General features: G+C 35.3%; 1 protein-coding gene across 8 annotated transcripts; it reads right to left on the bottom strand.

The window, feature by feature from the left end:
• Positions 1 to 6,975: 6,975 nt before the first annotated feature.
• LOC141708875 (DEAD-box ATP-dependent RNA helicase 42-like) lies at positions 6,976 to 14,789 on the bottom strand. 8 transcript variants are annotated; one of them, XM_074512694.1, is made up of 4 exons: positions 11,364 to 14,789; positions 10,804 to 10,952; positions 10,536 to 10,577; positions 6,976 to 7,405 (listed from the first exon to the last, which is right to left on the bottom strand). In XM_074512694.1, the coding sequence occupies exon 1, from the start codon at positions 14,609 to 14,611 to the stop codon at positions 11,423 to 11,425; it is 3,189 nt and encodes a 1,062-aa protein (XP_074368795.1). In that variant the 5' UTR covers positions 14,612 to 14,789; the 3' UTR covers positions 6,976 to 7,405; positions 10,536 to 10,577; positions 10,804 to 10,952; positions 11,364 to 11,422. The 8 variants fall into 8 exon arrangements, with proteins under 8 accessions (XP_074368795.1, XP_074368796.1, XP_074368797.1 ...); XM_074512692.1 differs by lacking the exon at positions 6,976 to 7,405 and adding an exon at positions 9,345 to 9,686 and having other exon boundaries at positions 10,705 to 10,952; XM_074512693.1 differs by lacking the exon at positions 6,976 to 7,405 and adding an exon at positions 9,345 to 9,686.
• Between the last annotated feature and the right edge of the window lie 961 nt (positions 14,790 to 15,750).

The raw sequence follows: 15,750 nt of genomic DNA, 5'->3' as shown, positions 1-15,750 counted from the left end.
CCATAGATAAGTCAAGTAAAGAATTAGACTTTAATATCAGACCTTAGACTTATATCAGAACTTAACAGTCATCAGAACATAATTTCTTAACTCGAAAAAGGAATGCCTATCTGAGTAAGTCCTCATACAAGTTCTGAGTTATATTCTTCAGAACTTAATCAGCAGAACATGCAATCAGAACTTGTCCTCAGAATTTGTGCAAAATGACACAATGACTGTTTATCTAAAAGAACATAGACCACCACAGTAATTTTCATCATTCATATGGAGTGATTAGTGTGTGCATTATGCTAAATGTCAGACAAAGAGTAAAGTCTAATTCACTTCAGTACATCTTAGAAATAAGGCATAACTAAAACTTTGCTAAAGAGCTGTCATTATTCTGTAACCTACTGTTGAATGAGTTCATGCTAGAGTCCACCTCAATTATTGTGTGCTAATTTTATGCATCTTTTTGAATTCCATTTTACAGTGGCTTCTCAGTGTAAGTGAGTCACAACTGCTTATCAGAATTTATGCTATTATCAGAGTATTTCTCCAGTAATCATAGAGTGTGAAAAGTCACCAAGAAAATATTTTGCTTTTCTAATGCATATTTACTTAATACCAGCAATGCACTTGGGTCGTCCCTTCCACATTTTTACTCTAGATCTCAAAGGAGTGCCTGATTTTATTCTTTGATCCTTTTGCTTTTTCTTTTGATAAGTGAGGTTTATCAGCACTTAGTGCATTCAGCAGATTTACTAGTATCAGAACTTAACAGATGAGTAGCATTATTCTAATTTGTGACTTAGTAATAAGATAGACAAAGTAAACTCAACTAAGCTCAATTATCAGAATTTGCTTGTGTCAATAGATTTCCACATAAATAATTACTTCTTATATGGGATCCTTTGTTTATTGAAGACTACTAGGGCAGCATCTAGCACAGTTATCCTCATAGGATTGAATAGTTACTTTAACAGACATATCACTTATCAGAGTTTAGAAACATATATCAGACAACAGTCAGTACTTAAACACATTTATCAATTAGTCACAGAATTCACAAAGAGATTAAATTCTGTAAATACTGATCATAAAGTCTGATAAAACAGAACAATACTAGGCAGATTTAGAGAAAGAACCTGAAACCATTCCAAGTTCATTTACCAATCTTGTAAAAGTGGCTTCACACAATGGTTTTGTGAAGATATCTGCTAGTTGTTGATCTGTTGGAACAAAGTGCAATTCCACTGTACCTTCATCCACATGTTCCCTTATGAAGTGGTACCTGATGCTGATGTGCTTTGTCATAGAGTGTTGAACTGGATTAACTGTCATAGCAATAGCACTTTGATTATCACAGTAAATAGGGATTTTGAAATATGTTAACCCATAATCCAGTAACTGATTCTTCATCCAAAGAATCTGTGCACAACAGCTTCCTGCAGCAATATACTCTGCTTCTGCAGTTGATGTGGAAATTGACTTTTGTTTCTTGCTGAACCAAGAAACCAATCTGCCTCCAAGAAATTGGCAGCTTCCACTTGTGCTTTTCCTGTCAATTTTGTAACCTGCAAAATCTGCATCTGAGTAACCTATTAGTTTAAAATCTGATTCTCTAGGATACCACAATCCCAGATCAGCTGTTCCTTTAAGATACTTAAAAATTCTTTTCACAGCTGTTAAGTGAGGTTCTCTTGGATCTGCTTGAAATCTTGCACAAAGACAGGTAGCATACATGATATCAGGTCTACTAGCAGTTAGATAGAGTAGAGAGCCAATCATACCTCTGTAATCAGTAATATCTACTGATTTATCAGTATCCTTATCCAATTTTGTTGCAGTGGCCATGGGAGTGGATGCACTTGAACAATCTTGCATTCCAAATTTCTTCAGCAAGTTTCTGGTGTACTTAGTTTGACAAATAAAAGTGCCTTCTTCATTCTGCTTGACTTGAAGGCCCAGAAAATAGCTAAGTTCCCCCATCATACTCATCTGATACCTTGACTGCATCAGTTTGACAAACTTCTTGCAAAGTCTGTCATTTGTAGACCCAAAAATGATATCATCAACATAAATCTGGACCAGAAGTAAGTCATTTCCATGGTTGAGGTAGAACAATGTTTTGTCTATTGTTCCTCTGTTAAATCCACTTTCCAGAAGAAACTGAGCTAAAGTCTCATACCATGCTCTAGGAGCTTGCTTAAGTCCATAAAGTGCTTTATCAAGCCCGTAGACATAATCTGGATGTTTGGAGTCTACAAAGCCTGGAGGTTGTTCAACATATACTTCCTCCTCCAATTCTCCATTGAGAAAAGCACTTTTCACATCCATTTGAAAGACAGTAAACTTTTTGTGAGCAGCATAAGCCAAAAATATCCTTATGGCTTCTAACCTAGCAATTGGTGCAAATGTTTCATCATAATCAATTCCCTCCTGTTGAGAATATCCTTTTGCAACCAGCCTTGCCTTATTCCTTGTAATTATGCCATCACTGTCAGTTTTGTTTCTGAATACCCACTTTGTACCAACAACAGATCTATTCTTTGGTCTTGGCACTAGGGTCCAGACTTTGTTTCTTTCAAATTCATTTAACTCTTCCCGCATTGCTTGCACTCAATCTGCATCTTGAAGAGCTTCTTCCACTTTCTTTGGCTCAGTCTGAGAGAGAAAAGAATTGTAAAGACATTCGTTTGAAGTACCTGTTCTAGTCTTGACACCTGCATCAGGATTTCCAATTATCAAATCAGGTGTATGTGATTTTGTCCACTTCCTTGCAGATGGAAGGTTTTCTCTAGAACTAGATGCTCCCCCATGTTCCATGCTGTCTTCATTTTCATTTTCTGATGCTCCCCCTGAAACTATGCTCTCTGAGTTGGATTCTCCAGAATTTAGATTTTCAGCACTATCAGAACTTGGCTTATCAGAACTTGACGAATCAGAACTTGAAGAGCCAGATGTATGTTCTGATGTTTCTTGAGATGTGGTAAGATTTTGAGTATGCTCCCCCTGCATAGGTGCATCTTCCTTTGGCGTAGTCACCACAGTTTCAATAACACCAGAGTTTAATCCATCAGAGCTTACAGTATCAGGACTTAGACTGTCAGGATTTTCAGTGTCAGAATTTGAGTCTTCATTTTTAAATCTCAGCTGATCATGATCAATAAAATCTTCACGACCCGTAATCTTCTTGTCATCAAAGGAGACATTGATAGATTCCATGACCACTTTTGTTCTTAAATTATAGACTCTGAAGGCTTTTGTGGAAAGTGGATATCCAACAAAGATTCATTCATCAGCTTTTAGATCAAACTTGAATAGATGTTCAGGATGAGTCTTGAGAACAAAACACTTGCATCCAAATACATGAAAGTACTTCAGATTTGGCTTCTTTTTCTTCACCATCTCATATGCTGTTTTTCCATGCTTGTTAATGAGTGTTGCATTTTGAGTAAAACAAGCAGTCTGCACAGCTTCAGCCCAGAAATAGGTTGGAAGCTTTGCTTCTTCAAGCATTGTACGTGCAGCTTCAATGAGAGTTCTATTCTTCCTTTCAACAACTCCATTTTGCTGTGGAGTTCCAGGGGCAGAAAATTCCTGCTTAATTCCATGGTTTTTGCAGAACTCTTCCATTATCAAATTCTTGAACTCAGTGCCATTATCACTCCTTAAGATTTTCACAGAATCTTTGACCAATTTATCCAGATGTTTAACATGATCAATCAAGATAGATGCAGTTTCACTTTTTGTGTGCAAACAATACACACATGTGTATCTGGTGAACTCATCCACTATGACCAACGCATATTTCTTCTTTGCAATAGACATGACATTCACTGGACCGAATAGATCAACATGTAGTAGATGATAAGGCTCAAGAATTGATGATTCAGTTTTGCTCTTGAATGAAGATTTTCTTTGTTTGGCCTTCTGACAAGAATCACAAAGCCCATCAGGAGCAAATACTGACTTTGGCAGTCCTCTCACAAGATCTTTCTTGACTAGTTCATTTATATTATTGAAATTTAAATGAGAGAGTTTTTTGTGCCAATTCCAGCTTTCTTCAATTGATGCTCTACTCATCAGACAGATTGCAGAACCATCAGTACTTGTTGAAAGCTTAGCTTCATAAATGTTACCACGCCTGTATCCTTTCAGAACAACTTTGCCTTTAGATTTACTCACAATTTCACAGTGTTCTTCAAAGAAATCAACATGATAACCTCTGTCACAGATTTGACTTATACTCAGCAGATTGTGTTTAAGTCCTGAGACCAGAGCTACTTCTTTAATGATGACATTCCCAAGATTGATATTGCCATATCCCAATATTTTTCCAATGTTGCCATCTCCATAAGAAACACTTGGGTCAGCTTTCTCCACAAAGTCTGATAGCAGGGCTTTATTTCCAGTCATATGTCCTGAACATCCACTGTCCAGAACTAAGATGTTTTTCCTGTTGCCCTGCAATCACAAAGACCACTAATGATTAGTTTTAAGGACCCAGACTTGCTTGGATCCTTTGGCCTTATCAAGTTTGTTAACATTTGCAGCGGATTTAGCATCAGAGTTTATGTTAACATTTTTCTTATCAGAACTTACACTATCAGACTCTGAATCAGAATTTACACTAGAAGGAACAATGGAAACTTTCTTCAAAGAAGGTTTTAATTGATAATAATCATAGTACAAGCTATGATATTCCTTACAAGTATAAATGGAATGTCATAAACTACCACAATGAAAACAAGGATTCTGTGGTTTATATCTAACAGACTGACTCTTAACTCCTGATTTTGAAGGTAAGGAGTTAATGTTCTTATTCTTCCTGCAAAAAGAAGCCAGATGGTTAGAACTTCCACAGTTATGACATGTTTTCCTAGGAGCATCAGGAACAGGTTTATAATCATTGCTTTTATTCACACCTTCCTTTCCATTCCTATTTTTCCTAGGTGATTTTACCTTGTTTACATTCTTAACATCTTTCAGCTTGTGCTTAAGCTGCTTCTTTGTCATTAAGCCTATGTTTACCTCAGCTGTCTTTTCCTGTTTTAGTTTGTCAGAAGTTAATTCCTCTTTAACTCCTAATTTCTCATTATCAGACTTTACAGTTACAAACTTAACAGGTTTTAACTTTGGCTTTTGCTTAACAACAGGCTTAATTTCTTCAGTTCCTTTATCATTCTTATCCTCTCCATAACCTAAGCCCTCTTACCAATTTTCACTATTTAGCAAATTTTGAGTTGTTCTGCCAGAGTTAGTCCAAGTCCTGATTATCTCTCTTTCCTTTTCTAACTCAGTTTTTAGAGATTCATTCATTTTTAGCACTTCATCCCTAACATAAAAAGCATCATCTCTATCCTTCTGAGTTTGATGGAATATAACTAACTTTTTTTCTAAGAAATCATTTCTTTTCTTAAAAGCAAGATTTTCAGAAGTTAATCTTTCACATGTTAAGGATTGATCTCTATAACTAACAAACATGGTTTTAAGATATCTTCTCAACTCATTAATATCATCAGTATGAAAAGCATAAGTAGTCTGAGGTACCTTTGTTTCAGCAGCTTCAGAACTGCTCTCAGCACTTTCTTTATCAGCATTTGCCATCAATGCATAGTTCTCCTCACTTTCAGAGTCTGAGGTGTCAGTCCAGCTTTTCAGCTTTGTGACAAGAGCCTTGCCTTTGTCACCCTTCACTTTCTTGTAATCAGGAGATATGTGGTCTTTCTCACCACAGTTATAGCATTTAACATTGGTATAATCTCCTCTGTCAGACTTTCCTCCTCTGCCTTCAGATCTTCTGAAATTCTTCTTATCAGAACTTGTGCATTTCCTGGAAAACTTCTTTCCCTTCCTGAACTTTCTGTATGCAATCTTTGTGATTCCTTTCACCATAAGAGCACACAGCTTCATCATCTCCTCATCAGCATCAGTCTTAGGCAAGCTTTCAGAATCTGAGTCATCATTAGTTTCAGAACTTGATGACTCAGTATCAGACTTTGTAAAAAGAGCTTTACCCTTGTCTTTCCTTGAGGAAGCTGCTTTAGGGGATTCTTCTTCAGTCTTAAGAGCAACTGTCCTTGACTTTTCTCCTTTCCTCTTACTTCTTTGTTCCATCTCAAGTTCATGAGTCTCAATTTCATCAAGAGTCGTTTCATCAAGACTGTAGTTGTCTCTTATTGTTGTTGCCTTCAAATCCCAACATTCAGGAAGAGCTAACAGGAATTTAAGGTTTGAATCTTCAAGATCATACTCCTTATTAACCAGTGACAGATCATTCAAGAGTTTGACAAATCTATCATATAAATCAGTCAATGATTCATTAGCCTTTGAATCAAAGTGTTCATACTCTTGAGTGAGTATTGTCTTCCTGTTCTTCTTAATTGTGTCGGTTCCCTGACACCTTGTTTCCAGAGCATCCCATATCTCCTTAGCAGTCTTGCAGTTAATTACCCTGTTTGACATTACATTATGAATGGCACTATGCAGTAAGTGTCGTACCTTAGCATCCTTAGCAATTGATGCGATATCTTCAGCAGTATAATCACTCTTTTCCTTTGGTACAGTCTTTGCTGCCTCACCTGCAACTGCAACAGCGAGCTTGGTTGGTTTGTGAGACCCTTCCTTGATTCTATCAAGATATTCTGGATCTATAGCTTCCAGAAACATGGTCATCCTCACCTTCCATATGGCATATTTAGATGGTCTCGGTATGGGAACTCTGATGGTTTCATACCGACTTTGGATTTGTGTCTTTGGAGGTTCTTCAGTTTTGGTAGGCTTAGTTGGAGTTTCTGTGTCAGACATGATTGTGTTTGGATCTTTAACTGTATGTGTGTTAACAGATAGGCTCTCATACCACTTGTTAGGTCACACACACTGTAGAGGGGGTGAATACAGTGTAAATTACAATCAAATCGAACTTTAATATCTCAAGTAACAGAAAACAAACTTTATTGAAACAATAAACTTTGTTACAGTATGGAACTGTTACCTCTCAGTGATGAACAAATATCACGAGAGCTGCTAGGGTTACAATGAATAATCTTCTCGAATATGATAACACTTATAGTGTAAACCATATGTCTGTGTTTATATATTACACAGTTACAAGTTAATCGCTAATTGATATGGAATATAATTCTGCTTCCTAAAATATATCAATCAGATATCTTTTCTTCCAAGTATTCCATTCTTCACGGAACTCCTTCTTCATGCATATCTCTTCTTATGTTTATCTTGATCTTCTTTCCTTTAATCAGCTACTTTCCTTATCTGAACGTCCTTCAGCACTTAAGTTCTGATATCTAACTTCTGATGATTATCTCCTGATAATATAAGTACTGATATCCTTAAGTCCTGACTTCCAGTATAAGTACTGATTCCCAGTTAAGTACTGATTTGTCCTGTTAAGTAAGATCTGAAAACTAAACATAAATCATATTAGCCATGACATTATCAAATATATCTAACACTTACCTATTATGTGTATGATAAAAAATAGATATGACAATATGATGTAATGGTAATAGGTTGTATAGTTGAATGAAATAACTTAAGTTTGATTCCCACGAACTACATGTTTTATATAAATAATAACAAAAGGGGTAATTTAGCCTTTTTAATAAAACTTTTTAATCTCATGAAATTATACCTTGTTCTCCTATTATATATAGAAGAGAAATTTAAACATATCAAATTATAACCACAAGTATTATTTGCATTTACTCATTAAATTTTAAACATATCAAATTATGATTAGAACAGTTCATTGCGGTTGCGATAAAATGTTGCGCTAACTTTTTATTTTTATAATTAAATTCTTGTACACGATAAGAGTCAATACACGATAGGAGTCAAGCCCTTCGAACCTTGACTTTTTTTAGAGAAATTATTGCACCAAATTTTTATTATTGATGCTAGTTCGGTCCTTGTCAAAATTAATCGACATATGTATAAACTAATCCTGATTATAAAAAAATGCATATGCATCGTTAGTCTACATACGCCTGCCAGGACAATTCATGTTGGAAAAAGGAACATCCAGCGCATTTGCGTGTCATCATAATATAGCGGTGAATAATATAAACTCTACCGAACAATTTTCTAAAATATGTTCGAACTACAAAAATACGTTACTCCTCCCGTTCCGATTTATTTTCCGTCGATCAAAATTTAATTTTTACTCAATTAAATCAAATAAAATGACACTACTATTATAATATATAAATTATATAAGTATTTGGATAATTTTACTTATAAGTCAAAAAAATTACTCAAATAAATAAAAATAAATAATTTTTAAATATAATTATATTAATTCGTGAATCTTAGATTAGATTAACATTTAGAAACATATATTTTAAAACTTAAATTAATAAAAAAGCGAAAAATTAAATTAAGTTGAAAAAAAGTACATCCATACTAACATTCAACTTATCGGTTTATAAGTTATAAATACAGCTTATAAATTGGGTCGACAAACACTCGTTAATAAGTTGTTGCGGGCTTATAAGTCGTAATCTGATTTATAAGATGTGCCCAAACATGCCTTATATATTAAAACGTATTTACCTTTCAAGCAAATTAATTATATATGTTAAACATATCTATTTTATACATTGTGATATAATTAGAATTCAAAAGCACTAAACACTTTTAATATAATATAATACAATATCAAAATAAAAAACAAAATGACACAAAATACAGGCATTTAAGACTTTGCCTTGTGGACTGTGGTTGATGGATAGCTAAAAATAAATCCAATACAATTATGATGCAACTTCTTTGGAAAATTTATTCATTTTTTATCCTATCCACATATTAATAAACTAATAGTCATAGTGATCTTTTTTCCCCTATGCCCAGAATAATAGTCATAACAACTTAATACTCTTAGTATAGTTATAACTACTTTTTTCCTATGGTTTCGATCAATTTCTCCCATGTTTTACTGTTCTCAAAGGTCCCATTTTTTGTCTAAGGGTTCTTTAGATAGTTCCACGGAAACACTGTTTCTTAGAGAAGCGCAAGAAATGCCTTATATGATGTACTAAATCAAGATTGAACCGATAAAAAGACAGTTCCAATATCTAAATGTCTTCCACAAAATATTTTTATGGCTATCATTATCAAGACTTATTTCACTTTTAATAATAAAAAGTTGTTGTTACATCTTTTTCAACACTTCTTTTCTTTTACCTCCATTATTATATCTTAAATTTATATTATTATCACAATAATAGGGCATAAAAATAAGGCTTATTATTGAAGTTCATGTATCCGAATAATGTCTTCAATTACTAAGACATTATAATATTTACAAGACAACTACTGGGACCCTCTTAGACTTGCTCTTAGGGAGCCGATTGAGTGGTTTATGATTTTGGTCATAACTTCCGTCTCTGATAACTGCAACCATTCAGTTTCGTTTCATGTTTCGGGACAAGGAAGTATGAGCAAATCAAGGGAAAGTTTAGGCATGTAAAGCACAGGAAGGGCAATAACACGATTTTTGGGGATCAAGATAGTTTATATTTTGGCCAGACTTTCAAGATTAGCTAGAGCTATTCAACTTTAATTAAAACCACAAGGGTTGGAATTAGAAAGAAGTAATGCTACTAATCCACTAAAGATCCAAAATCAGATGAAGGGTAAATACATAATTTAACATCAATGAGCTCTTTTCAATACATGGTCTGCAAGAAAGAAATGAAGATTATATAGCAGTGTACAAGAGCTATTGCAGGTCGGCTTCACACAAAATACATACTTAAAAAAATTACTAAATTAGTGACCCGTCAAATGCAAAAGCAGCAATGCAACCTCAATTTAATAGAGAAGAAAAATTACGAAACATAAATATATTTTATGCATTTACTATTTAGAGCAAGTTGACAAGTTCTGTATCCAAAGCAAAGTTAATTATCTATTTCATTGATCAAACTGCACGCCTTGACTGATATGATGTAATGGCTGATTTTTAATAAATCCCGTCTATTAATATATGCAAACAGGCTTATATTCAAATGAGAACTTCTTAAATCACGGACCGTGATTTGTGTGGTAAGAACTAAGTCACGAGTTCGGTACAAATCATAACCCACAGTTTAGATGAATCACTATTTATTTGTACCCACATTACTAGTTCTCGGTTCTTATAAAGTTGGTTCTCGCTGAAGCGGCACTCGTGCTCTATATATCTTTATATATTTAAAGCAAAAAGGCATTCATAATATAATTATAATTTATTTATAAAATTTTATAACTATATATTTATTATTTATATTTATACAAATCGCATCTTCAAATAAGAAAACAATATAATCTTACTTTTAATAGTTATAACATTAATATCTTATATTTATTTGCCATAATGTACAAAAAATACATATTCAGTTTTTTATTTATTAATATTATTTTTATGATTTATTTTTTGATCAAAACCCTCATGTGCATGTTATTAACTATAAAGCCTGACTAGCAAACCAATACTTCAACACAATTACCACAAACCAACCCAAAAAAAATGCAAACCTCTATCTCACCTTCCTGTGTTGTGCCTTAAAGAGTAAATTGTAAGGTATGTCCTACAACAAATCATGGACACAAATAAACAGTTAACAACAATTCGAGACATTGTCACACAACAAGTTGCAATGTGCCTTGCATATATTTTGCTTTAGCATTTAATACAAGAAAGACAAGAGAAACTACCTCAGCAATAATATTCACTTATATCAGCTACATTTCTCGCAGTGGCTAATCATACTTGTTAGTGAACTTGTTGGTAAACAACTAAATATCCCAACTAACCTTTCTGCAGCACCATGTTCAATAATTTTCTCCACCTCTGCCTCTGCCTCTTAAACTCCAGCAAATCAGCTTTACCATCTCAGTTTAGCAATAAGCCCGCTTGTAACTTACATTCCGTTACTTGCGGTGTCCATTCATTGGGTAGGCTCCTACATACATGTGCATATAAACAGCAAACTCAAAATTTCAAACAAGCATACTCACTTTCTTTTCTTTCAGCGGACACATTGTTCTATAGGTTTACATAGGATATAAAATTGCGAATACATCTAACTACATACACTATCAAATAAATTTATTAAAGAACTACAATGAGATGTTAAATGAATGTAAATCTAGTGACAGACCATATAAAATATGTATTCATTGCCAAAAAAAAGTCTTCGCTTTAATAATGATTAATTGATCAAATTGCTACCTTAGTGCCTCAAAATAAATGAGCATACAAAAAAAACCATTAAAAATTACATCTCTTCTGCAAGAGCCTATGGGAAACCACAGGTAAATATGTAATACATTTTTCCAAAGAAGGTCCATTAATTAGATACTAAAGGAACAACCTTAGATGAAGGGGCATGAAGAAGTCCTAGCAGAAGAATGTGACTTGTTCTTACACCAGTTAGTATCGACCTGGTTGTGCAGAACCTGGAAGGGATGATGCTTGAGCTGTTATATCCAGGAGTGTTTTCTTTAATGCTGCTCTGGCATCCTTGACAGATTGTTCAGAAGGACCCTCAATAAACAAATAAAGCTTCTTTTCCCCTGGCCCTGGGTTTATACCAGGTGGAAAAAATTGCCCCCTCGTTGTAATGGAAACTCCAAACCAGTCAGAGATTGGACCTAAAGTTTCCCTGTGTGTCACCTTCCATCTAGCATTTTTAGGAACATCATTAATCTCTAACTCTGCTTCATAACGGTTGGGTAGCATGGAAGCTTGAATCCTAGCAAGGTTTTGCTGCAATTTAGTGGCAGCTGCCAATGCTGCATTCCTGGCATCCCCACCTACTGCAGTTGCCAGAATGGTGGAAGGTCCAGCTGGTATTGCACCAGGAAGAACTACATTTGGGATACCTGGTGCTGGAAGTGAGGATTCACACACTCCGCCATTATCATCATCATCATCATCTGATCTGTCTTCCTCAAATCCGTATTCTTTTGCCTGTGCTTTCTTTATTGCTTTTCTGACTTCATCCTCTTCTTCATTAAACTTAAAACCACTTCCACCATAACCAATTCTGTGGAATTTTTCAGTACCCTGATTAAGCTTTGCCTTAAAACCATCAGCGAGGGCTTTCAGGTCATCTGGTACAGCTTGTTCAGAGAGCTCTAAGGCTTTGACAAGATTTGGTGCATATCTTGCATCTTCTTCGGATATAAATGTGACAGCAGCACCTTTCCGGCCAGCTCGCCCTGTCCTGCCAACACGATGGACATAGTCTTCATAATGATCTGGGACATCAAAGTTAATCACCAATTCGAGTTCCTTAACATCTAGACCCCTTGCAGCAATACTAGTGGCAATCAACAAACTGCATACATTACTCTTAAAATCAGATATCGTGGACTCGCGGTCAGTCTGATCCTTAGCCCCATGAAGTGAGAGGCAAGGATAACCGTGCTTAAGTAAATCCCTGAACAGTGCATCACATTTATCCTGTGATTGGACAAATACCAGTATCTTTCCTTTCTCGTACCATTCTCCAAGTACTTCAAGAAGCCTAAGAAACCTATCACTTTCTGATCTCATTTCCACCAACTGTGTTATATCTTTATTTACAACACTTCTTCCACCCACCTGTATTTCCACAGGTCTGTTCAGCACCTTACGAGCCAGACCTTCAACCTGGCGAGGGAAAGTAGCGGAGAACAGTACAGTCTGACGATCTGGTCTGGTATTTCGAACAATTCTAGTAATCTGAGGTTCAAACCCCATATCAAACATACGATCAGCTTCATCCATGACCAAATAAGTGACCCTCCGCAGATTTGTAATTTTTCCACTACTCGTACAAAGTATGTCAATCATCCTACCTGGGGTACAAACCACAATTTCAGTCCCTCGTTTCAGCTCACTAATCTGTTGTGCAACACCAGAACCGCCATATACAGGTACACATCTAAGACCAACTACCTTGGCAAATTTTTTAATTTCATGATGGATCTGTTGAACAAGTTCTCTCGTGGGTGCCATTACGAGCCCAATTGGACCATCTCCAGAGACCAGTGGTGGCTGGTCCTTGATATGTCGCAACATTGGCAGCACAAACGCTAAGGTCTTTCCAGATCCAGTTTTAGCTACACCTATGCAATCTCGACCGCTCATTATAATGGGCAGTGCTTGAGCTTGAATTGACATTGGCTTTTCATAGTTAAGTTTTTTTATTTTATCTAGTATTTTAGTTGATAATCCAGTCTGATGCCATGTTGTAATAGGTTTTGGAACATCCTTTCCATGGATTTTAAGTTCTAGTTCTAGCCTATAAGCAGAAATCTCTTCAGAAGTCATCCTTGAGACTTCTTTTACTTCAATATAGAAATCTTTCCGAAACGGAAGATAATCAATCTTCGAATGATCAACAACAGATAGCTTTTCCACTTTTAAATTCTTCACCCTTTTCATGAACTCATCATCATTTTCGTCTTCCACATGATTCTCTCCACTATCAGAATCGCCATAATCAGAATCTGAATCCTCACCAGGAATGATTCTTCCCAAAGATTTATTCAGACCCTTTCTTGGCTGCTTCCCATTTATTTGGGCATCATCCTTTTTCGATTCAGATTTATCATCAGCAACAGAAGCTGCAGCAAGCTTCTCAACTTCAGGCAACACCATTTCATTCATAAAAGCATCTAATGGGTCGATTTCGTCATCCTCAACAGCACAGTCAACATCGGTAATATCATCAACTTTCATATCTTCTGCACCGCTATTTTTGGGGTTAGCATCTTCATCTATATTCATACCCTTTTCAGGTTCATCCTCGGGCTCATCATCAGACTCCCCTTCCAAGGTCCACACCTTGCCAGACTTCAGTTCACCAGCATCTCTATCCACTCCAAGCTTCTCCCTATCAGCTTCCTCCGTCTTCCTCTTCAACTCCTGCCATTCCCGAACTCTCCTCCTCCTCTTCTCCATCTCCTCGTCCAACTTCCGCTGTTCTTCTTGAACATCTTCTCGACTTTCCTCACCAATTTTATCCATTACAACTTCATCCCTCTTTCTAGAACTACCCCCATCACTACCATCTCCGTACTTACTTGACTTAATTCTTCCACACTCTCTATCCCCCTCCTTACTTTCACCCTCTTTTTTATGTCGCTTCCTCTCACGCTCCCCTACACCATCACCATCAATGTGATCAACGCCTCCATTCCTCTCCTTCCTCTTCCTTTCCCCCTCATCTCTCTCCCTCTCCCTTTCCCTCTTTTCCTTCTCCCTTTCCCTTACAATCTCCCTCTCCCTTTCCCTCTTTTCCTTCTCCCTCTCCCTATCAATCTCCCTCTTCCTCTCCCTTTCTCCCTCCCTCTCCCTTTCTCGATTCCTTTCCTTCCTCTTCCTTTCTCTCTCATCTCTCTCCCTCTCTCTCTCGACTCTCTCTTCACGCACCTTCTCTCTCTCCCATTCCCTTTCTCTCCTCACTTTCTCCTTTTCCTTCTCCTTAACCCTCTCTTTACACCTATCCTTATCCTTTTCCCTCTCCTTACACTTAACATCGCGTCCATTCCCCTCCCTGTCTCGATACCTAGTTTTCGAAACCTCCCTAACACCAAACCCTACCCTACTGCTTCTCTCAATCACCTGCATTGTTGCAATTAATCCAATCAGCTTATGTTTCTATCAAACACAATCACAATCAAACACATTAGTGATCAATTAACCAATTCAAAACCTTATAACACAGCAATCTCAAAGATAAATTGTCAAATATTCACACTAACAAAAACTGTAAATTACGTAAATTGCAAAAATCAATTACGTATGAAACAGAAACACAGTGCAATTATATCTTACAGATTAAATACGAACGCGTCGAGTATACAGGCAGGATCAATGAGAATTGTGCGTAGCGCACGTACTTAATAATACAGCGAGATTGAATAGGGTTAGGCTTTTATACAAACGCCCGTTTGGATTTTATTTTCCAAAATCCGAATAGATTTCGGGCTTTTGTATTCGGTAGAGCATATCCGATTTTCGAGAGTATTAGGTAAACTTATTAGCTAATTTTTTGTTGAATTATTATTTTAAATTTAAACTATTTATATTCAATATAGTTGAAAATAAAATATGTATTTAAATTAAAAATATTTAATGACAATATTTTTATTTTTTTTATATTTACAAAAATATTTTTAAAGTAAATATTATAAAATAAAAATTTATTACAATTATAAATATAAAAACATATTTAAAAATGGAAAAAATAAAATTAACAAACATTACTTATATATATATATAATTTTTAACTAAAGCATAGTTAATATAATATTAGAATTTTTAATTTTGGTTAATAAATAAATAAAATTTAAAAAAAATTAGGTATACTTGTTAAAAAAAATATTTATAAAAGAGAATATAGGATAGCATTAGGTTAAGTTTTAGACCATATTTTAAGCATGAACTGACGTGGGTTGACGTGTATTGATTTAGATCAGCTCACGTTGGAGTGATCAAAATTTTACATATTAGATATATTAGAGTGTCACATAGACATTATACCTAATAGATGATCAGCGTTGTAGATGCTCTTATCATTGAAAATTGTAGATTATGTTTTAACGTGTCAGATCGGATTATTTTGTCATCCCTAATTTGAATTATCAAAAATTTTTCAAATAATGCTGTTAAAAATATTTAGGATCGTTAATACTTTTTGTGAAATACATCAAAGGTGAATAATTAAACTTAGACCTGACAGAATATAGTTTTGGATCAATTTTAGT

The sequence above is a fragment of the Apium graveolens genome, chromosome 2 (genome assembly GCF_009905375.1).
Source record: "Apium graveolens cultivar Ventura chromosome 2, ASM990537v1, whole genome shotgun sequence".
NCBI classification, from domain to species: Eukaryota; Viridiplantae; Streptophyta; class Magnoliopsida; order Apiales; family Apiaceae; genus Apium; species Apium graveolens.
The sequence above is the reverse complement of the archived record's forward strand: the minus strand, read 5'-3'. Positions and strand labels throughout refer to the sequence as shown.